Source organism: Rhineura floridana, chromosome 15, assembly GCF_030035675.1.
Source record: "Rhineura floridana isolate rRhiFlo1 chromosome 15, rRhiFlo1.hap2, whole genome shotgun sequence".
Lineage (NCBI taxonomy): Eukaryota > Metazoa > Chordata > Lepidosauria > Squamata > Rhineuridae > Rhineura > Rhineura floridana.
Genome location: NC_084494.1, coordinates 6,974,087 through 6,998,685, shown reverse-complemented (window position 1 = coordinate 6,998,685; position 24,599 = coordinate 6,974,087). Strand labels below are relative to the sequence as shown.

General features: G+C 43.2%; 1 protein-coding gene across 1 annotated transcript in view; it reads right to left on the bottom strand.

The window, feature by feature from the left end:
• Positions 1 to 24,599, bottom strand: part of ADGRB2 (adhesion G protein-coupled receptor B2) — a 258,463-nt gene that overhangs the window by 70,935 nt on the left and 162,929 nt on the right. Inside the window, 9 exon segments of the mRNA XM_061596282.1 lie at positions 3,975 to 4,077; positions 4,183 to 4,258; positions 6,453 to 6,599; positions 8,031 to 8,139; positions 8,227 to 8,295; positions 9,905 to 10,099; positions 13,790 to 13,896; positions 15,976 to 16,077; positions 18,927 to 19,091. Of these exon segments, the coding sequence (XP_061452266.1) occupies positions 3,975 to 4,077; positions 4,183 to 4,258; positions 6,453 to 6,599; positions 8,031 to 8,139; positions 8,227 to 8,295; positions 9,905 to 10,099; positions 13,790 to 13,896; positions 15,976 to 16,077; positions 18,927 to 19,091 (1,073 nt within the window).

Sequence of the window (24,599 nt, the reverse complement as noted above, 5' to 3'; positions counted from 1 at the left end):
TCTTCCTCGAAGAAGATCAGAGGAAGACAATGGTAAACCACCACTGAATCTCTCTTACCATGAAAACCCTATGAACAGAGTATCCAAAATGCAACACGAGATAGTTCTGGAAGATGAGACCCCCAGGTCAGAAGGCACTCACCGAGCTATTGGGGAAGAACAAAGGACAAGTAGCACTGTGACTAATGACGCAGCTGGGTCAAAGCCGAAAGGAAGCCCAGAGGCTGATGCGCACAGATGCGAAAGGAGAGTCCGGAGTTGTATGACACACACAATAGGAACATGGAATGTGATAAGCATGAACCAGGGAAAGTTAGAAATTGTCAAGCAAGAAATGGAACATATCAACATTACAATACTTGGCATGAGTGAATTAAAATGGACGGAAATGAGACATTTTCAATCAGGCAACTACAAAATATTTTATACAGGAAATGAGAAATTAAGAAGAAACAGGGTTGCTTTAATAGTGAGATGTAGCAAAAGCAATTAGGAGCTATAACTCAAGGTCTGAGCAAGTGATATCAATGAGATTAAATGGGAAACCTATTAACATAACCATCATCCAAGTCTACTCTCCAATGGCAAACACAGAAGAAGAGGAATTGGAGAGATTTTATGCAGATGTACAGGACGAAACTGATCACACACCAAAACAAGGTGTTCTGATAATCATGGGGGACTGGAATGCAAAAGTAGGGAACAGAGAAGAACTAGAAATTGTGGGGGAATTGGGGCTTAGGGGATAGAATGAAGCAGGAGAAAGACTTACTGAATTCTGTGAAGTTAATAATTTGTACACGTGGACATCACCAAATGGTCTATATAGGAATCAAATTGATTATGTAATTGGTAGCAGAAGATGGAGAAGTTTCATACTTTCTGTGAAAACAAGACCAGGAGCAGACTGTGGTACAGATCGTCAACTGGTTGTATCGAAAATCAGAGTAAAGCTAAAGAACAACAACAAACAATCATAATGCCAAAATACAATTTAAATAACATCTCAGAAGAATATAAAGATCAAATAAGGATCAGATTTGAGGCTTTAAACTTAGTTGATAGAGAACCAGAAGAACTGTGGATTGAAGTCAGAGACATTATCAGGGAAGAATGAAAAAAGACAATACCTCTAGTTCAGCGTTTCCCAACTAGTGGGCCACCAGATGTTGTTGGACCACAATTCCCATCTTTCCTGACCATTGGCAATGCTGGCTGAGGCTGATGGGAGTTGTGGTCCAACAACATCAGGTGGCCACTAGTTGGGAAAGGCTGCTCTAGTTAATAAGAGAGAAAGACCTCAATGGATGACTGAAGAAACTCTTAAAATGGTTAAAGAGAGAAGGAAAGCAAAATCAAAAGGAGATAAAAACATGGTCAGAACCCTAAATGCAACTATACAGCGCCTAGTACTTAGGGGCAAAGAGAACTATTACAATAGTTACTGTATAGAAATAAAAGAGGACAACAAAAAGGGTAGAACAAGAGCCCTAGTCCAAAAGATTAGAGAAATTAAAAGGAAATTTACACGAAGAGTAGGGATGTTGAATAATCAACAGGGGAACACACTGACTGACCGAGATGAAATAAAAGGAAGATGGAAGCAATACACTGAAGAACTCTATAAAAGAGATGCAAGGATGACAGATTTATCCATGGAGGAACTGTATGATGAAGAACCGGAAATGTTAGAATGTGAGGTTGAAGCTGCTCTTAAAATACTTGGAAGAAACAAATCACCAGGAATAGATGGCATACCAATAGAGTTGCTACAAGCTACTGAGACTGAATCTGTCCACATTTTGACAAAAAATTGTCAAGAAAAATGGAAAACTAAACAATGACCCACAGACTGGAAGCGTTCAAAATACATCCCGATTCTAAAGAAAGGGGATCCCAGGGAATACAGTAATTTTTGAACTATTGCCTTAATATCTCATGCAAGTACAGTAATGCTCAGGATTCCACAGCAAAGGCTCTTACCATATATGGACCAAGAAATGCCAGATGTCCAAGCTGGATTTAGAAAGGGAAGAGGCACCAGAGATCATATCACAAACATACATTGGATAATGGAACGGAGCAAGGAATTTCAGAAGAAAATCACCCTTTGCTTTATAGATTACAGCAGAGCCTTTGATTGTGTAGATCATGAAAAACTATGGAATGATTCAAAAGAAATGGGGGAGCCACAGCATCTGACTGTCCTGATGTGCAACCTATACTCTGCACAAGAGGCTACTGTAAGGACAGAATATGGAGAAACCAATTCATTCCCAATCGGAAAGGGTGTGAGACAGGGGTGTATTTTATCACCCTACTTGTTTCATCTATACACAGAACAAATCATACGGAAAGTGGGATTGGACCAAGATGAAGGAGGTGTGAAAATTGGAGGGAGAAATATCAATAACTGAAAATATGCAGATGATACCATATTACTAGCAGAAACCAGTAATGATTTGAAAAGAATACTGTTGAAAGTTAGAGAGGAAAGCACAAAAGCAGGACTACAGCTGAACATCAAGAAGACTAAAGTAATGACAACAGAAGATTTATATAACTTTAAAGTTGACAATGAGGACACTGAACTTGTCAAGGATTATCAATACCTTGGCACAGTCATTAACCAAAATGGAGACAATAGTCAAGAAATCAGAAGAAGGGTAGGACTGGGGAGGGCAACTGTGAGAGAACTAGAAAAGGTCCTCAAATGCAAAGATGTATCACTGAACCCTAAAGTCAGGATCATTCAGACCATGGTATTCTTGATCTCTATGTATGGAGGTGAAAGTTGGACAGTGAAAAAAGTGGCTAAGAGTTTTTTATCAACTCATTTGAAATGTGGTGCTGCAGATACCATGGACTGCAAAAAAGACCAATTGGGTGTTAGAACAAATTAAACCAGAACTATCACTAGAAGCTAAAATGATGAACTGAAGTTATCATACTTTGGACACATAATGAGAAGATAGTTACTTATTTTATTCATTTATTATTTTATTTATACCCCACCCTTCCTTCCACTCAAAAAGACAATAATGCTGGGAAAAACAGAAGGGAGTAGAAAAAGAGGAAGGCCAAACAAGAGATGGATTGATTCCAAAAAGGAAGCCACAGACCTGAACTTACAAGATCTGAGCAGGGTGGTTTATAACAGATGCTATTGGAGGTCGCTGATCCATAGGGTTGCCATAAGCCGTAATCAACTTGAAGGCACATAACAACAACCTCAACAGTTTCTTCCTGCATTGGACTATCTGGCTACGCCGGGTTGACAAGTCACCTCTACTGCTAGCACATTGTCCATTGGAATTGTAAGATATTTGTATTTATACTGTCTTTGCCTGCTTGAATGATGGTACTTTTCTTTTTTAATGCTCGCATGAAGCTGTGAGCGTGTGTGTTTCCAATAAAGCTTTTGTCAAATCTTTTAACTCAGTGTTTCAATTACATCAGATTTGGGCCTGCTGGGTGAACAAAGCTCCAGGGACCAGAAATGTTAAATTGATGTTTGTAGTGTTCCAGTTCTAGCACCTTATTGAAAAATCTCCTAAAGTTAAATCCCTTCACAAGGTCTTCCCTTAGTTTTTTTTTTATGGGTGAGGCAAGTTCTCCCACTGCATGCAAATCAGCCTTTGGCCCTATCTTGCTTGTCCCCCTGTAGTTGTAGTCTGATCATTTTGTAGCAGATGAGACAGAACAGCAGACTTCAGGGGATGCTCATTTGCCAAAGTGTTTGAGGAAAGGGAACCTTGTGCCTTTTACACTGGCTCTTCTCAGAGGTCATTTGTCTTCCTCATCTTTTCAGGTACTATTTAAGGGTGTGCCTGGGAAAAGAGCCAAAGAGCAAAAGCATGGAGGGTGTGTGTGTCTCTTGCCCAAATTTCTTAGCCTGTGAAATCAATCCAAGACCTACTGAGAGAAAAGCGACTTATCTGCCGGTGATTGTGTGGTGCAGCCCCTCCACTTACATTGATTATATGGGACAACTCCACCATAATTAAGGGTTCCATGGCCTTGGTTGGTGGCTTCACCGTCACCGTGAGAACTTTGGACATGACGGCCAAGGGACTTCTGAGGGTGGAAGAGAAAAAGGTTGTTTGGAGACATAACCATAGGCATTTGAGTGTGCTACCACACACACACCCTCCACAAGGCACCTCTGCGCCAGCCACTCACCTAGGAGGAGGCAGGATTAATCCCAATGTGCGGTACAAGATGGCACCAATGACGAAATAAGATGATTCATCTGTTTCTGCCGAGGGGGGGGGAGAGAGGGAGGGAGGAAATAATAGACTGAGACTGTGCTTAGAAAGGGTTCTAGACCAGCCAGTACAAGTTGATGGGGGAAGCTCCTTTGGGCTTAAATTGGAATGAGCTAACTTTGGACGAGTTTATTTGGGCTTGACCTCTGCTTGAATTAAGCTCATTTAAGGTTACTCCCATCTCATGCTATAGCTCCGTTTTGCTCCCAGTCATATTATTAGGAGGCTGCTATGTCCTAACTCTTCTTCCTTTTCACCCCAATGTGCTTGGTGGCGATGGTGGAGTCTTCAAGGTTACAGCAGCATCCCAGGCACAAAGATCTAGGGGAGATGTACATGGGGAGCTGCCTTATAGTGAGTCACTCCATTGGACCATCAAGCTCTACACTCTGGGAGTGGTTCTCTAGATTTTCAGGCAAGGTTCTCTCCCAACCCTGCCTGGAGATGCTGGGGATTAAACCTGTGGCCTTCTGCATGAAAGGCAGATGTTCTGCCCCTGAGCTACAGCCCTTCTCCTTGTAGTTTCCATGGAACTTGGCATCCTAGTAGGTTTAGCGGGAACCACAAGCATTATTTCTCCCACGGATCCTTGCAGCTAAGACATTCTACTTAAGCAGACACACTGAAATTAATAGATCCAAGTTAGTCAAGTCCATTAATTTCAATGTGTCTACTCTGTGTAGGACTAACATGGGATACAACCTATTGTCATGAGTGCCGCAGGGGCATTCCAGACGCAGGGACCCATGAGAAAAATCAGCTCCCACGGATCCTAGGGCCGGTCTCCTTTCTGGTTTGTTTTGAGGGTTTGCTTGAATTTGCAGGAGGCATTTTGAGGCAAACCCCTGAAGCAAAACAGAAGGAGAGAGGACCAAGCAGCTGAGTGGGGGAAGAGGTACAAAGAATAATAATCTAACACACTGATATTATAACTGTACCTTTTTGACGGTCAAAACTGAAACAAAAATACAAAGCTTCCAAAATCCGTTCACGTTTACTATCATGAACTTCTAAAAATACAGAGCTGGAGAAACTATTTCAGCTACTATCACTTTATTTTCTTAACAAAATGTTTTTCTTCTTTTATCCTGGTCTTCCCTGGGTGAGCTCTGATCATTGTGCGTGTGCATCCCCCGGGGAGCTGCTGTCCTCTGAATACTGACCTTGCTCACCCTTGCTTAGCTTCAACAATGCAGCAGCATCAGGTGTTCCCAGCCTGGCCTTGTCTTTCTCACTCTATTAATACAGATGTATAGGAAGGGGAATACTCAAAGCAGAGTCACACACAAGGCCTCCTTCACCCACCCCAGCTGTGAGCGGAGAGTCCATAAGAACCTCGGGAGCTGCCTTACACCGAGCCAGGCCATTGCTCCGTTTAGCTCAGCGTTGCCCGTGCTGGCTGGCTGGCAGCAGCTGTCCAGGGTTTCCAATAGGGGAGCATTCCAAGCCTTACTTGGAGATGCTGGGGACTGAGCCTAGGACCTTCCGCATGCAGAGCCCCAGCTACTGAGCTGCAGCCATTCTGTTGGTCCAACCAGTTCAGTATTATCTGCACTGACAGGCACTGACTCTCCAGCTTCATCCAGGTCTCTTTCCCTGCCCTATCTGAAGATGCCAGAGATTGAACCTGGGACCTTTGGAGTGCCAAGCGTGTGCTCCACCACCAACCTATGGCCCTTCCTGCTTATTTTATTTATTTATTTATTACATTTATATACCGCCCCATAGCTGAAGCTCTCTGGGCGGTTTACAGCAATTAAAAACAATAAAAACAAATATACAAATTTTAAAACACAAAAAACAATTTAAAAACAATTTAAAAACAATTTAAAAACAATTTAAAAACACATGCTAAAATGCCTGGCAGAAGAGGAAAGTGTTCAGGGACCCAGCTTCTCCTGAAGGCCATGTTTTAAAAGGATGATTAGAACCCAGAGACATAAAGAGATCCAAGAGGCCCCGGGACAGGCTTCGAAACGTAGGAATCTGCCTTGCACTGAGTCAGACCAATGGTTCATCTAGCTCAGTATTGTCTACGCTGACTGGCAGCAGATTTCAGGCTGGAGTCTCTCTCAGCCCTAGCCGCAGATGCCAGGGGACTGAACCTTTGTACCTTCTGTGTGCAAAGTGCACACTCTACCATTGAGCTGAAGCCTTCTCCAAACACACACCCAAGCCACGTACCGGATGAGGAGAGGTTGAGCACCTCCTTGGGGATGAAGATCTTGTCTTCAGAGTGGCGAGCCCAGTCTTTCATTCCCCGCCGTCCTTTCATGGGGAAGTTGATGTCACTGGAGACAGCAGAAACCGGCTCTCTCTGGATGCTGATTACTGCCAAGGGTGGGAGGGAGCAAGCAGGAAGGGGAGGGTGTCACTACTGGGTACTGTGAGTGAAGCAAGGACCCCTTTCGCCCCTCAGCCAACACCGTGGGCCTCTACGGCTTCAGCCAGGAGCCTCACAGTCACTGGCTGAGGGACCAAGCCTAGCACACTAACAGAGGTGGTGAGCACCAGGGGCTCAGAGCCCTCAAGACAAAGCCTGGAGTCCAGCAGTGAGCAGGACCTCCAGCCAGAGGCTACAGTGTCACTGTCTAAGGAGACAGACTGGTTTCCTGCCGCTGAGCCTGATGATGGTGATCAGGTGATTGATGGTGAGACTGAACCTGAATCTGGCAGGCAGGAGCTGGCTGAACTATAACCCACAGCACCAGAGTCTGTGAACTAGTGCCGGGACCCTCCTGAGGGCCTTCCCTTAGGTCAGGGAACCAAGTGCTTCCTTCAGAACCTCAGCAGTCCAACAGTGGCATGAGCATACCTGGTGGAAGGCCAGTGGGACACAGGTGAGGTGCCCACCTTTGGACCAAGGTTTGGCCTTTTAAGAGACTTTAGCTCCCAGAAAAGGGGGGGGGAGCCTAGAAGACATGAGCAGGAAGCAGAACAAAAGGGCTCACTTTGCTTCCAGTCCTTGCTGGAGCAAGTTGCCCACTATTATTATTATTATATATTATTATTATTATTTATAATCCATTTCTTTGTCTGATTGATTTATTACCTGTCCTTCACCTTGAGGTCTTAGGGCGGGTTACAGCAATTTAAAAAATACATTAAAAACAGTTTAAAACAAATTACAGCCAAGAGGAAAGATGCTCTCTTTCTGTCTGTGGCAAGCGACCTGCCTTACTCAGTAGGCTTCTCCGTCAGACCAGACCAGGGCAGATTGGCAGATGTTATAAAGCCTCTGGAAGGAGCCCGCCCTTCTGTTCATGCATAGTTTACGGAGCAAGCATCTTCTGCCAGCTGCATTCTAGGTCAAGGCTAGGGATATCGGAGGAAACTGCTGCAATTTGCATGCTTGTCCAAGGTCAGGACTGGAAATTGTCCAAGCACATATGAGTATATTGATTTTAGTTCACAAACGTTGTGTAAATAATCAAGTTATTTCCTGCATCATTTTTGATGTTTCCTTTCCATTGAAATGCACTGAAATTAATTATGTAGTTAATGTATTAATGTTAGTTTTGGCCATAATGGCATTGAAGCTGAACTATAGCAGAAAGCACAGATTGCAGCAAACGGAGGACAGAATGGAATTTTCTTCCTCCTTACGTCCCTGCTCAGGGCCTACCAATTGACTTCAGGGACCCTGGACTGGAGAACACAACCTCCAGGCTTGAGGATTTGGTGTGCGACCACCCTCAGCCCTGCGCTGCTCCCTCCCTTCCAACCAGCAAGGCAGCCCCCCTTCCTCTTCTGGCCACTCACCCAAGTTGTCTGTGACAATGAGGGAACTCTGGAAGGCCTTGAGTGCATCTCCTACCAGGTGGATGAAATCCTCAACCACCTTCATAAGGAGGACAGAGCCAGGCATGACCTGTGAGGCACAAGGAAGGAATGAGTTGTTAGCATAGGCTAGGGATTCCCACCGCATAGCCCTTGTGCCCGACGCACACCAGCTCACCTGCTGGGCATCCTCCCACTTTTCTCTGTTTTCTGCATCCACCATGTAACTGACGACTTGGAAGAATCGCTGTGCGGGGAGAAGAGAGGTTGAAGTATAGGAGTTGGGAAGGCTTCAGCTATCAGTCTTTGCCAACCAAGTGCCCTCCAGATGTTACGGACTATAATTCCCATCAGCCCTAGCCAGCATGGTTGTGATGATTGGGTCTGATGGGTGCTGTAATCCAAAAAATCTGGAGGGCACCAGGTTGGTGAAGGCTGCTGTATGCACAATTGCATTGAACGAGCTCAAAATTATGAATAGGTTGGACACCTCCTAAGAAATTTTGGTAGTCATCCAAACTTTTTTCTTTTTCTTTGCTTTCTTCTAAAAAGTTTATATTGAATTGTATGTACAGTGTATTATATTATAATATATAAAAAGTTGTAATCAGCTAAGTTCTACTAAGAGTAAACCCACTGAAATTAATGGAACTAAGTTAGTCATAGCTATCCATTTCAATGGGTTTACTCTGAGTAGGACTAGCACTGGTTACAACCCTGTATGTTCCACCTCAGCATTTTTCAGTTGGTGAATTTCATTGGTAACTCCTTTCAAAATTCTGCTTCCCCGTGGGGGGCAGGGAAGAGTCCCTTTTTCTTTTTAAAGCAGCTTTCTAGCCCTCAGTGTGGAGAGATGAGCTTGAAACTGTGCAGGCAGAGCTAGCTGGTAAAAACTGAAGGCACAGGGGACAGCTGAGCAGGGCTTCTTCCAAACAGTGTTATTGACACATGCAGTGCCTTCCCCTTCCCCAGGAATAGCAGAGAAGCTTTATGCAAAATAAGCTTGCTTGATTTGCAAAAAAACCCATGCAAGACACAGAATATTGCTTTTCTTGAGGCAGAATTTGGGTTTTGTTTGGAAGACATCTGACCTAGATTCAAGGCTTTGTCATTGTGACTACTCCCTATAAGGGATACTGGAGAATTTCGTTGGTCTACATTTTTTCAGTGAACCCACCTCATTTGCAATTCCTAGACTAATATGCAAATCAGAACACAGATATCCTTTGGACTGTGCACTTTTGAGAATTTTGTGATGAAGTTTTTGGTTCAATATTTGCCTATTTTAGACATAGGTTTTGACAAAATGCATATTTTAGGGGAAATGCATACTAAAATGTGTATTTTAGGAGGAAATGCATACAATTTAAACGTGATTTTTTGTGTGCCTTAAAATCAAATCACAGAAAATGGGATGGAATGGGCTCATGTTTGAATACATGCAAAACTAGCACAAACAGGATATTGACTGATCAATCCGCCCCCTTCTCCCTGTCATATCTTTTATGCTCAGGTGCTGAAAAAGTGCTAACTACACCCTATTTAACAGCAATTCCTGTCTGGGTGTTAATAACTGCAGTTTGTGTTGCTCTCTGGGAGATTTTAACCTATTTGTGTTTTTAATCTATCTTGGTTATTTACTTGTTTAATACTGTATATTTTACTGTTTTTGTGATTTTATTGTTTTTTATCCATGTTGTGCACCGCCCTGAGAGCCCTTGGGCTGTGGGCGATATATAAATCGAACAAAATAAATAAAATAAATAAATATCGTAAGGCAAACAAGCCTCTTTGATTACAATGGTCTTGGCACACCATGAGCCTTGAAAGCGCCTCCTCCCACTTCGGAACTGTACCTGCACATCATCTGAGGAAGGGATGTAGGTGGCTCTCTTGTAAGTGTCCGTGACATTGCGCAGGATCTCCACTGAGAAGAGCAGGTCCCCGCTGTAGTATGTCTTGCGGGCTACAAGCTCCAGCAGGCCACGGACCACGAGAGACATGCCCTCACCCGCCAGCATGCGCTGTCCCTTGGCCAAATGCTCTCGGAGCTTAAATTCAGACAGAGAAAGTCAGAGAAATGGAGCAAGATAAGGTCATGAATGGAAAAAGGACCTGTGTGCACTTAAGAAAAGTCTGCTGGATCAGACCAATGGCCTATCTAGTCCAGCACCCTGTTCTCACAGTGGCCAACCTATGGCAAGCAGGACCTGAGTGCAAGAGCACTCTCCTGCGACTTCTGGCAACTGGTTTTCAGAAGCATGCTGCCTCTATGGTGACAGAGCATAGCCAACATGGCTAGTAGCCATTGATAAACCTCCTCCATGAATTTGTCTACTCCTCTTTTAATGCCATCCAAGTTGGTGGCCACCACTGCCACTTGTGGGAGCAAATTCCATAGTTTAACGATGCGCTGTGGGAAGAAGTACTTTCTTTTGTCTGTCCTGAATCTTCCAGCATTCAGCTTCATTGGATGTCCACGAGTTCTGGTGTTATCAGAGGGAGAGAAAAACTTTTCTCTGTCCACTTGCCATGCATAATTTTACACACTTCTGTCATGTCACCTCTTTCTTGCCTTTTCTCTAAACTAAAACCTTTTCTCATAGGGAAGTTGCTCCACCCCCTAGATCATTCTAGGCTTACAGTGGCAGACTTTGAGGGAAGGAGTTTTTGCATGCCTCCATTGTAACTCAGAGGAAGAGCAGCACATCTGCCTTGGATGCACAAGATCCCAGTTTCAATCCCTGGGAAGTCCGGTCACAAAGGGTTTCATGTAGCCGGCCCATCAGTGCAGACCAGCTCTCCTGGTGCCCTCCAGGGGCTATGGACGAGAACACCCATCAGTCCCAGCCAGCACAGCCAGCACAGCCAACTTGGCTGAGGCAGATGGGACTTGCAGTCCAAACCATCTGGAGGGCACCAAGTTGTCAAAAGCTGGTATAAACAGTATTAAGCTAAACAGGCCAAGAGACTAGAGGAGGATAAGGCAGATCCTGGGACTTGTGAAAGTTAAATGCATTTGAACTCACTGAAATGGATGGGACTCAAATGGACATTTTCTCTGAAAAATACCCCACAGTCCATGGGGAAGGGCCATAGCTCTGCCTTGCATGCAGAAGATATCAGGTTCAATCCCCAATGGCATCTTTAAGTAGGGCAGGGAATATCTCCTGCCTGAAACCCTGGAAAGTAGACCAGCCTTTCCCAAAGATTACAGCCCCAGTCAGCATGACCCATGGTCAGGAATGATGGGAACTGTAGTCCAGCAACATCTGGGGACCCAAAGGTTGGGAAAGGCCAGTGTAGGCCACACTGCACCCGATGGACCAATGGTCTGGCTTGGTGAACGGCAGCTTCCTAGGTTCCTAACAACAAGACTTAATATTATATAGTCAAAGCACTCATTTCCCCCCTTGGGGAGATCTCCTTGCATATCCTCAGCAAATGCAACCTGTGCTCCAAACATTACACTATATATTGAAAGGTTTCCACATGGCTTTTGAATTTGCTAGACTATGGAGCCTGCACCAATTCTGATTTGGGATTAGCACCAGGAATCTCAGTGCTGAGTATTCTGAGCTTACAAATCTATAGTTGAAACAGAGTTGTTTTTTTGCAAAGTAGCAGGATGAAGGTGACTCTCAGCTAGGAATGGGTGAGAATTCTGATTCAGTTCACATTTCAAGCCAAATCTATCAAATTTGCACTTTCCAAAATAATATGAGAACTGAAAAACAGCCATCCTTTGAAATTAGCACTTACCTGAATTTTGCAATGCAGTTTGCCAACCAATGTTTACAAAAATGCATATATTAGGGGAAAGTGTGCATAAAAATGAATGAGTGAAAATAACATGGAAAAAAGCATTATATGATGAGAAATTACTTGCAAAGATGTGTGCCTTATTCAAAACTGCCTACAAAAATGTGTTTATTACGAGAAATGCTCTAAAATGCTAGAGAATTTTCATGAGGATTTTTTTAAAAAATTGCAAATTGCTGCAGAAATGTGGAGAACTGAATTTAAGATTGGAAAAATAAGAACCCGAGAGAACGAAAATTGACAGATCTTTCCACCCCTAATCTCAGTTTTGGAATGGGGAAAACAGGGCTTGTCACTGACTGCCCCTTTGATTTTTTTTTTCAATTAATTTTTATTCAAATTTTCAAAACCAAAACAATACAAAAAGAAAAAACACAAATCTATAACTAATACAATAAAAAAGAAAAAATATTGAAATATTGACTTCCGGTTTGTCGTAGTTCAGCTATAAGTCTATAATATATAACAAGCCTGTCTCTTAATAAATTATAAAATCACCTTCCTCCAGCGATTATCTTCATTGGTATCAAATCTCATTAACATCATATCATTTTATTCTTCCACAAAAAGTCAAAGAGAAGTTTCCAATCCTTGAGATATATGTCCATCAATTTTTTTTCTAGATAAACATGTCAATTAATCCAACTCATCAAGTCTGCCCCTTTGATTTCTCTGCCCTTGTTTGGGGCTTTATGCCATAGTAACCAGGAAGAGAGTGTTTCAGAACATGGGCAGACTGTCTCTCTCCCCATCCCTGGCCAAGAATGAATTAGTTACATTCAGCTTTAAAGGGCCTGGGATTATGGAGTTAGTTTTTAGGACCAAGTAGCTTGCAGGGACACTCAGTCCACCACTTCTCCTTTAGAACTTATCAATTCTTTGCAAGGCGGGGTAGCCAATGTGGTGCCTCCCAGATGTTGTCAGACACCAACTCCCATCAGCCGCAGACAGGCTGGTCAATAGTCAGGGGTGATGGGTGTTGGAGTCCAACTGCACCATGTTCGCAATCCTTACTACATCCTTTGCAGAAGGCAGCAATGTGGGAACTGAGAAAGGATAGAATAATTTTGCAAATGGCAGCAGCACAGTGACTCATTTGTTTTCTTGTTTTCTTTTTCTTCATGGTGATTTGCTAGTATTGGGGCATTGGAGCAAAACCTCGACATTCTTCTCAACTTCCTTCATCATTCCCATGGCTGGAAACAAGACCCTCTAAAAGGTATCCCAGATGTCACTAGAGGCAACAGGTAGTAGCAGCTCTACTCTGGATGGGATATAGAAAGGTGCCTTATACTGAGTCAGATCGCTGGTCCATCTAGGTCAGTATTGTCTACTTTGACTGGCAGCAGCTCTCCAGGATTACAGGCAAGGAGTCTCACCCAGCCCTCCCTGGAGATGCCACTGGTAGCTGAACTGGGACCTTCTGCATGCAAAGCTGATGCTCCACCACTGAACTATGGCTCTTCCCCAAGCTATGGGTTGACATGCTCAGCCACAGCAACTAAGGGTGCAATCCTATGCCCAGTAGTGGTAGTTTCAGAGTAATCATGCATAGAATCGCATGCTATGTAATACTTTCTTAATTAAAAACTTCCCCACCACATTCTGTTACCTTTGTCAGGGATTCAAATTCATAGACACAGCCACCCTCCAACAACCATATTGTTAAAAGTGCCAGCATCAGTCATTGATTTGATTGCTGTAAACTCTTTCACCTAACCGGTTGTGCCTATCGCATTTTCCATGCAATATGTGCAGGTCCCTTTCTTGTGCATGCTCAGCCACATCTGCTCCACCCCCCAGCATCAGTCTCTCCCCCCCTTTTTTAACCAGATAGGAAATGGGCTGAGATAAGAGCACAACAGAGAGAGAAGGGAAGAGAGGAGAAGGCCCGTTTGCCTGCCAGAGTCTGCACCTACTGAGAGATGTAAGTATCGGTACTCGTGGGAAATGCAGCGTGCGAAGCTGGGCGTGCCCCAGAAAGCCACACCGTGGGAGTTAAGCAGGCACCGGCGGCTGGCAGACCCTAAGAAAGGAGATAAAGAAATAGAGCTTGCAGCCGAAGATGCCCCACCCAGGCCAGTCTCCAGGAAATAGGCACAAAACACTGTGGCCAACTGAGCCTCTAGCAACACAGGAGCATCCTCAGCCTAGACACTTGATCTTTCAGGGGGAGTATGACTCCATCCAGAAGAGGCTGATCACCCAGTTCCCAGATCCACTGATCCACAGCACCTCCATCTTGCCAGAATTCAACTTCAGTTTGTTGGGTCTCATCCAGTCCATTACTTCTGCCAAACACTGCCTTAGAACCTGAGTAGCTTCATCTAATTTTGATGGAAAAGAGAGCTGCCATCAGCATGTGGGTGGCAATCCCACTTGTGGAACTCTCCTGGGGCCTACACTGGGTGCCAGGAAAGGGCATTTCAATACTCCCAGGCTTTAAATTTCTGACCTGCTTTTTATTTCACCTGCGAACGGCTGTAAAGTTATAAAGCACTGTTTTGAAAGGCAGGGGCCTGATCCTTGAGCTCTTCCACTGTGCTAGTCTGGAGGTGGCACAGCACAAAAGGAAAAACCATTCTACCTCATACACTGGCTGGAGCGAGCAGCAGAACTTGGGATGCAGCTGTCACTCTGCCGTACTTCTCCTCAGCTGGAGCTCAGGTTTTCTCCAAAGAGCTAATTTATCTGGAGGAGCATTTTGCAACTCCTTACATCCTTGACATAGTTAGGCTCCTCACCCTTAGTCTTTAAGACCATTATCTTAAAAAAGAAAAAAACCCTCAAAAACTCTCTTTCCAACTTTATTTTTAAATGTGCTCATTATGGGTCTTGCACAAGAGAAAACTTTTTTAAAAGGGCACATTGCACCATTAATAGATGTTCTCAGTGAAGCAAGGCACAGATGAGGAACCCAGACCCAGAGAGGCCACGCCTCCAGCACAATCATATTATTTTGTATAATGTAATGGTCCCAGTTTCCTAAGTGCAGCATCTTGCACAAGCCTGGCACATGGTATTCAGTTTCAATGTGGGTTTCTTCTTCCTTTAACAACTGAGCTACTCTTTCCATTCAGAGTGCGTGGTTTTATGCCACAGTTGCATGTGGGCAGATGTGTGCCTCCTTCAGCATTTGCAAGTGCATGCAGATTTGCAAGGGGGAGACAGAAGGAATGTTCCAAAAGACATCTGTACAGAAGACTTGAAAAAGACCTGGCTCTGTGCAAATTTTAAAAAGGAAGCTGGAAAGAGGTTTTGGTTTTAATGACTGGATGAACATGTGTGTAATCTGATTTCTTTATTACCAAGATAAATTCTATTCAGTGCTAGCCCTCCTCAGAGTAGACACCTTGAAGTTAATAGACATGACTAACTTAGGTTCATTTTCAGTGGATCTTCTCTGAGTAGGAACAAATTGAATATAATCCAAACAGCAGTGAGGAATGAAAGGCAGGGCAATGCCCAGGATCTGGGAGTTTCATGTAAACTTCTACTAAGGCAGCCTTCACCAACCTCATGCCCTCTAGGTGTCACTATACTATAACTCCCATCAGCCCCAGCCAGCAGCTGGGGCTGATGGGAGCTGTAGTCCAAAACATCTGGAGGGCACCAGCCTGGTGCAAGATTCACTCAGGAATATCTCAGAGATGTCAGCAACTTTCATGAGACAGTCCTGCTTTTTGGATTGAAAAAGCCAGTTATCATACAGCACAAACTGGAAAAGGAGCATGCAACTAACTGGAATCTTAACTGGCTGGTGCAGACCTACCCTATTAGGGCTGTGTATACACCATACATTAAAAGCCCATGGTTTCCCCAAAGAATCCTGGGAACTGTGTTTTATTAACACAGATCTGTAATTCCCAGAACCCTTAACAAATTACAGTTCCCAGGATTCTTTGGGGAAAGTCATGTGATTTAAATATATGGTGTGTACGCAGCTGAAATGACAGGAAGAGCCTTCTGTTTTCAGCAGGAAACTTGTGCTGGCCTGGCATGCAGATCCCTAGGGACACCTCCTTTCATCTCGCCGTCTGCCACCCACAAGGCCTCCAGTTCCCCTTATAAAATGCGGATCCCTCCGCCCATGCAGCTTGCCTACCTGTGGCATTGGACGGGCATTTGTTGTAGACAATCTCGCCAGCAGCAACTTTCTTCCAAGTCATCAATGTAACATACTCATCCTTGCACATTTCATGGTAGGCTGTAAGAGGAACATAAGACAAGCCTTGTTGTTGGATCAGATGAAAGACCAGCATTCTGTTCCCCACAGCGGCCCCCTAGATGCCTCTGGAAAGCCCATAGACAGTAGGAACTGAGTGCACTGCAATACACCTCTCCTGATGATGCTCCCCAGTAACGGGTATTTGGAGTCATGGTGATTTTGAATCTGGAAGCAGTATATACTCATCATCAGTGGAGACTGGTGGTTCGGACGTCAGTGGGGCAGTGAATCTGCTCTGGGTTTTAGTCTGACCTTTCAAGGAGCCCCAATGATGTCTGAGCCAACAACTGCCACTGCCCATCATGACTAGAAGCCACTGAAAAGAGGGCCACAGCTGATGGGCTTCAGAGTGTGGGGCAAGAGTCCTAAATCAGGGGTGGGCAGACTTTAAGCTTGCAGGATCTATTTCGGTTTTGTGTTGTTTTGTTTTTACTTGGGCACCAAGACCCACTAACCAGAGTCAGGTACAAACAGGGGGGAGGGGAGAGACCATGCATTTCGAATTAAGGAACAGGCATGCCTTCCTGTTTTTCAGTAGCAGAACTGAGTTTACAGTTCTTTCTCTTGCAACACTGGTTTTCTTTTCTTTTTCTAGCAGCCTTACTTAAGGGGGGAAATAGCCCCTTTTGTTGTTAAACAAATGGGAGTTAGAAGCTGCTCTACTGCAAATTCCTGAGAGATCTACCCTGAGCTCCTGCTCTGCCTTCTGCTCACCCTTTTCCCAGAGAGCAAAGCCAAAGGTCGGGGGGCTCTGTGTGTGCGTGCGTGCCCACACGCTGATGAAATGTGATTGGCCGTTCTGTCGGTTTCCCTTTCCCCCCCAATCTTAAGTGTGTTAGCCACACTTCTACATCAGTTCGTGAATTTTTAAAATAAAAAATCCTCACGAAAATTCATCAGCGTTTTAGTGCAAATTTTTCCTAATATATACATTTTCGTATGCAATTTTGCCTAATCAACACATTTCTGCAGACCAGTTTTTCTTAATATTATGCATTTTTGTATGTTGTTTCCACTGTATGCATTTCTACGAACGCTTTAACCCAGTATATACATTTTTGTACACATTACTTGGCTGGAGCACTGCAAAATTTGGAGAACTACAAATTCCCAAGGATGGCTGTGTTTTGGTTTGTGCGTTGCTTTCAAAAGTGTGAATTAGGTAGGTTTGCCCTTGAATGTGAACTGAAATCAGATTTCTCCAGTCCCTAGATGGTGACCTGTGAATGGGCTGATCAGTGAATGGATGATTGGCATAGCAGGTATACATGTATAAAGTGAACAAATGCAGTGCTTTTTTGACAAAAGAAATGGATACATATGTGCCTTTGGATGGACAGTCTCTTTGGAAGGCAGCGTATTCTGCAGTTACTCACATACACACAAACACCAGACTGTCACAACCATAAGAACATAATAAGAGCCTGCTGGATCAGCCAGTGGTCCATCCAGTCCAGCATCCTGTTCTATGTCTATGAGAAGCCCTTAAGCAGGACCTGAGGGCAAGAGCACTCTCTCCTCCTGCAGTTTCCAGCAACTGGTATTCAGAAGCATCCTGCCTCAGACCATGGAAACAAAGCATGGAGGCAGGGATGGAGAGAATACTTGAACACTGTTATCTTTTCGGCGGCAGGTCAAGACTTTCCTCTTCTCCCAGGCATTTTAGCATGTGTTTTTAAATTGGTTTTTTAAAAGTGTTTTTAAATTTGTATATTTGCATATTTGTTTTTAATTGTTGTAAACCGCCCAGAGAGCTTCGGCTATGGGGCAGTATACAAATGTAATAAATAATAACAATAACAATCATAATCATAACAACAACAACAACCCTGGGCCTTCCAGTAGTTGCTCTGTTGACCAGATGCAGGCCAAAGGCCAGGATCCTGGTATTCGTACCAGACCCTGAAAATCTACAATCATCATAATCACCGTCAATTGCAAAGCATTGATGTTCTGCCTTTCTTCCTCAGGAGTCTGGGTGCCCACCATGTCCAAGGCAGCTTACTAGAGGTGAATTCCTCTCCCAGACTATAAGAGTCCTGGTGCAAAAACCTGGATTCCCTGGTATACAGCTGGTAGAAAAATTAATTGTGTTTGTTGAGAAAGGAACTGGAAGATGGGCAACGTGAAGCAAACAGAGAGGTGATGTGTAAAGATACAACTATGCAGACAGGCAGCTGCCCAATTAGGGGTGGGGGAGGAGAGAGGGGAAGGATGGGGTACTGGTACGTCTAGTTAACTCCTGACACAAGGAGAACAAGTCCTTTTGGAATTAGGGAGGGGGAGGAATTTGATTCAATTCATATTTAAAGCCAAATTGATTAAATTCACACTTTCTGCAATGATACACAGCCGTCCTTCAAAATTTGCGCTTATCCAAATTTTGCAACGCAGTTCTCCAACTAAACAATGTTTACAAAATTGCATAGATTAGGGGAAAGTGTGCATTGAAATGAATATATTAGTGGAAATAACATGCAAACATGCATTATATTGGGAGAGATTGCTAGCAAAAATGTATCAAAACTGCATACAAATATGTGTCTGTTAGGACAGACCTGCCCTAAAATGCCAAAGAATTTTCATGAGGATTTTTATTTTATTAATTTACTGTAAATTGCTGCAGAAATGTGAAGAACTGAATTTAAGATTGGAAAATGAGAAACTGAGAGAACCGAAATTGACAGATTCTTCCGTCCCTGTTTGGAATGAATTAATGAAAGTTTAGTCAGAGAAACGGCAAGGATCTCTCATAATATTCTGGAACAGACTGGGAAGTCTGGTAGAGATGTGTTGGAGGAATCCAGCCAGATGATAAGGCCAATTACCTGGGCACTTCTTCTCGTTGCATGTCTTGACTTCCTCCCCGCTGCCCTCACACGGGTAGCCTTGCACGCCTGACCCCTGGCACATACGGAAGCGTCTCTGCCAGCCTGTGTCGCATGTCTTGGAGCACAAACTCCAGTGGTTCCACGGGCCCCACTTGCTATCAGCTTCAGTTCAGGGAGCAAAAAGGAAGAAGAATGAGTAGGCCCAAACCATCTCTCTCTCTCTCTCTCTCTCTCTCACTCACTCACACACACACACACACACACACACATTCCCAATTTAGATTCATATTAGGTGGAAGGGTTGACAGAATGGCAAGGAGATAGAAAAGTCCTTCTTTATCACTGGGGTGCAACTGTGCCGGCTGATAATTACTTTAATCCAATATTCCACAGACAATTAAACCGATTTATCAATAATTCAGATCTCATTTAAGCTAAAATGCCCCCTTTCTCCTTCCCAACCAGGACACGACCGCAAGGGATTTATTTTCATTCCTCAGGAGGTGAGCTTCTTTCACGGCTGTGAATCCTGTGGATCTCAGTCAGCTTGAGTAACAGGGCTTAATTTGCCTGTGCTACCAAATGCAGTAAGAGATGACACCCGGACCAGAACGGAAACTTACCCCTAACCAACATGCAACCTGACGTATACCCACCTGGCTTGAATTTGGACCCAGGTTTCCTGCATCCAAACCAAGTGAACAAGCCTCCAACTTCCCAAATTTTTGATAGCACGCCTTTCCTGAATTAAAATTGGAAGCACACTTCACCCTCTACCCCCCCCAGGTGTGCAAGAATTACCCATCCTTGGAAGAGTGAAATCCTAGTTTCCATGGGTGTCACTGTTTTGAGTGTGCATCCTCTGAGAGACGATGATTGCTTCTTGATTAAATGGTCCTGCCCCCACTGGAGCCTGATTGCTCTGGCCTTGCCTTCTTCCAGTGACTCACTCAGAGAAGCGGAGGGTAGTCTCTTTCTTGGGTCAGTATTTCTGTTTCCTCTCTGCATCTCGAATGATCAAATCCAACCTACTATAGAGGTGCAGTAGATTGTTTACATTTGGTGGAGGCAGACTAGGAGAAGGACAGTCTGGCACAGGGAACCCTTCAGAGACACAAAGGTCAGACTCCTTTATGGGGGAGGATACTTTGGGCACACAAGAGCCTTTCATCATTATTGCAAGGGCTTCCAACCTTTGTGAGCCAATGGGCACATTAAAGTACGATGGGCTGCTAGTCACAAAAATGGCCGTTGTGGGGCGTGGCACTACATAAAACGGCTGTCACATCCACATGAGCAGACAAAGAGACGGGCCACAATATGCCATAGGCACGCTCCCCCCATCGGCTTCCCCATTAATGAGGGGGAGGCACTTGCATCAGCTACTGCTGCTCTCTCTCACAGGGAGAAGTTCTTTGCACCTCTTTGCAGATGGGAAGGCTCAATCCTGACATCCAATGAAATGTGAGCATTTTAAAGGGGCCATGTTCAATGTCAGGGAAACTGATCCAGTGGAAGCAGGAACTGAGCAGGAAGAACAAACAGACTTTTGTGCATTGCAAATGTTTCAGGGGGTAGTTAAGGGGATCTTTCACGGGCAACTCAGTAGGTATTGATGAGTCGTCTGGTGAGACCTGCATATGCATTTATCAGGGGCACACCAGCCCTGATAACCTGCAGCACAGTCGGGGAATGACTGCTCCCAGCCTCTACGCCACACAAGCTTTTCTCTGCTCCCCTTCCCTTTAACTTTCATCTCCCTTGTCTGCACTTTTGCCCTGTTCCTAGGCTGCGTCATTTCTGGACCCAGGTGGGAGGTCACTTCATTTAACAACTTCCGAACAAAACATAAAAAAACCTCCTAGCACACAGAAAATTAGGACCTCAGGAAGAAAGGGAGCAGGCTTGATCCTATTCCTTAACATGCCAGCTTTGTATTCACAAGGAATTTTGTTTCATTTTTTTTAAAATGGGAGAACATCTGAACTTGGCAAGCGCACCCCCACTCTTATGCCTGCAGTGATACAAAATTAGGGATCCGCTAGAATTCCACCCAATTCAGATTTGATGCTGAATTTTCCATTAATGATTTTTTATGGTTGAAGATTGGATTTTTGTGTAGCCATTTTCTGTGGCTATTTTCGATGCCGCTAAAATAAAGCTATTTAGAATGATAATTTTATTGATATATCCTTTCATTTATTGTTATTTCCTTTCAAAATATCAATATCCCTGTCTGTGTCTGTGTTGGAATTGCTTTTAACATTTTTTAAAAAACATTTTTTTCTAAACAATATGTTTTAACCCTTTTTATTTAAGATGTTTTTAAAGCTTTTTTAAAGAATGTTTTTAAAGTTGTTTTGTTTTAATGTATTTTAAGGTCTGTTTTTATGATGTTTTAAAGTGTTTTTACTGCTTTTGTTTGCCACCCTGGGCTCCTGCTGGGAGGAAGGATGGGGTAAAAATTAAATAATAAATAAATCAATTTCCTTTCTTTTGTTGTTGTTATGTGACTTCAAGTCGATTTCAACTTATGGCGACCTCTAATACCATCTGAATCAGCAACCTCCAATAGCATCTGTCATAAGCCACCCTGTTCAGATCTTATAAGTTCAGGTCTGTGACTTCCTTTATGGAATCAATCCATCTCTTGTTTGGTCTTTCTTCTGTTTTTCCCAGCATTATTGTCTGTTCGAGTGCATCATATGTGTCCAAAGTATGATAACCTCAGTTTCATCATTTTAGCTTCTAGTGACAGTTCTGGTTTAATTTGTTCTGACACCAATTATTTGTCTTTTAGCAGTCCATGGTATGCACAAAGCTCTCCTCTAACACCACGTTTCAAATGAGTTGATTTTTCTCTTACCCACTTTTTTCACTGTCCAGCTTTCACATCCATACATAGAGATTGGGAATGATATGTTATCCGTATAGATTAAACAACTAGGGTGATAAAAGACACCCGTCTCACACCCATTCCGATGGGGAACCAATCGGTTTCTCCATATTCTGTCCTTACAGTAGCCTCTTATCCAGAGTATAGGTTGCACATCAGGACAATCAGATGTTGTGGCACCCCCATTTCTTTTAAAGTATTGCATATAGATTTTCTTCTGATATTCCTTGGTCCGTTCCATTATTCACCGTATGTTTGTAATATGATCTCTCATGCCTCTTCCCTTTCTCAATCTAGTGTGGATGTCTGGCATTTCTTGTTCCATATATGGTAAGAGCCTTTGTTGTAGAATCTTGAGCATTACTTTACTTGCATGGGATATTAAGGCAATCGTTCGATAATTACTGCATTTCCTGGGATCCCCTTTCTTTGGAACTGGGATGTATTTTGAAAGCTTCCAGTCTATGGGTCATTGTTTAGTTTTCCATATTTGTTGACAAATTTTTCTCAAAATTTGGACAGATTCAGTCTCAGTAACTTGTAGCAACTTTATTGGTATGCCATCTGTTCCTGGTGATTTGTTTCTTCCAAGTATTTTAAGATCAGCTTTCACCTCACATTCTAGAATTTCTGGTTCTTCATCATACAGTTCCTCCGTGAATGAATCTGTCATCCTAGCATCTCTTTTACAGAGTTCTTCAGTGTATTGCTTCCATCTTCCTTTTATTTCATCTCGGTCAGTTAATGTGTTCCCCTGTTGATTATTCAACATCCCTACTCTTGGTGTAAATTTACCTTTCATTTCTCTGATCTTTTGGAATAGGGCTCTTGTTCTACCCTTTTTGTTGTCCTCTTTTATTTCTATACAATAACCATTGTAATAGTTCTTTGTCCCTACATACTAGTCACTGTATTGTTGCATTTAGGGTTCTGATCCTGTTTCTATCTCCTTTTGCTTTTCTTCTCTCTCTAACCATTTTAAGAGTTTCTTCAGTCATCCATTGAGGTCTTTCTCTCTTTTTAACTAGAGGTATTGTCTTTTTGCATTCTTCCCTGATAATGTCTCTGACTTCAATCCATAGTTCTTCTGGTTCTCTGTCAACTAAGTTTAAAGCCTCAGATCTGTCCCTTATTTGACCTTTATATTCTTCTGAGATGTTATTTGAATTGTATTTTGGCATTATGGTTGCTTTATTGTTCATCTTTAGCTTTACTCTGATTATTTATATGACCAGTTCATGATCTGTACCACAGTCTGCTCCTGGCCTTGTTTTCACAGAAAGTATGGAACTTCTCCATCTTCTGCTACCAATTACATAATCAATTTGATTCCTATACATTATTGACCATTTGGTGATATCCACGTGTACAAATTATTAGCTTCACAGAATTCAGTAAGTCTTTCTCCTGCTTCATTTCTATCTCCTAAGCCTCATTTCCCCACAATTCCTAGTTCTTCTCTGTTCCCTGCTTTTGCATTCCAGTCCCCCATGATTATCAGCACATCTTGTTTTGGTGTGTGATCAATTTCTTCCTATACTTCTGCGTAAAATCTCCCCAATTCCTCTTCTTCTGCATTTGCATTTGCCGTTGGAGCATAGACTTGGATGATGGTTATATTAATAGGTTTCCTGTTTAATCTCATTGATATCACTCGCTCAGACCTTCAGATCAATATTGGCTTGTTAGGTTGACTGAATGCTTTCAAACTGGCCCTGGCCCACGAATCCCATCCCTATACAGAATATTTATTTATTTTTATTTAAAATATTTCTACCTTGCCCTTCTACCCTAAAATAGGGCACTCAGGGCGGCTTACAAAAATAAAATCAAACATGTACATAATAAAATTGTAAACATTAAAATCACAAAAACATTAAAATAAATTAAAATACGTAAAATACAATTATAATACATAAAATACAATATATATATATAGGGATTGGTACTAAAGGGACTACAAAGGCAAAATTTAACGTAGAAGGCATAAAATCAGTGTCAGGCTCTACCTTCAGTCCTTTATCTAATAGGTTACCATTTGATCTTGTTGGTTGGGCCTGATTGTCCAGATTCAAAACTATGCTTGAGCCTCTCTTGGTCTGGCAACCATCTTGCCCTCAGAGCTGATCTTCTGGCTGCATCCCCCTTAAGCCAAACAAAGCACCCACCTCATCTGGGTTCCTGATTTTCAGCATATTGTCATTCTTGGAGGCTGTCTGTTAACATGAGGAACAGCCCTCAGCTGATACCACCCACGGCTCAAGTTCAAGAAGAAGCACCGTATAGATCAGCCTTTCCCAACCAGTGTGCCTCCAGATGTTGTTGGACCACAACTCCCATCAGCCTCAGCCAGCATTGCCAATGGTCAGGAAGATGGGAGTTGTGGTCCAACAGCATCTGGAGGCACACTGGTTGGGAAAGGCTGGTATAGATAGAAGCATCCACACCATGAAAATCATGAAAACCTCAGTGTGCCACTCCATTTCCCCCACCTGTCCATCTGCCCAGGATACCCACATGAAACATTTAAAGGTCAAGCGGCTTAGCAATGGTCAATGAAATCTTTTTTTTTTCATTTAAAGGCTTAGCCTGTGTGAGCACAGAAAGCAATATTGAAAGCTAAAGCCAAGGGTGGAAGCAAAAGGAATTTTAAAAACCGCATTACAGCTGCTCTTGCCATGTTATTTTGGAGAGTCTTGGGAGTTTAATCCCTTGCTGCCGTTATTGCTGTCTGTAGTGGATTGTGCATGTGAGAAGTGAGGCCTCTGAAACTG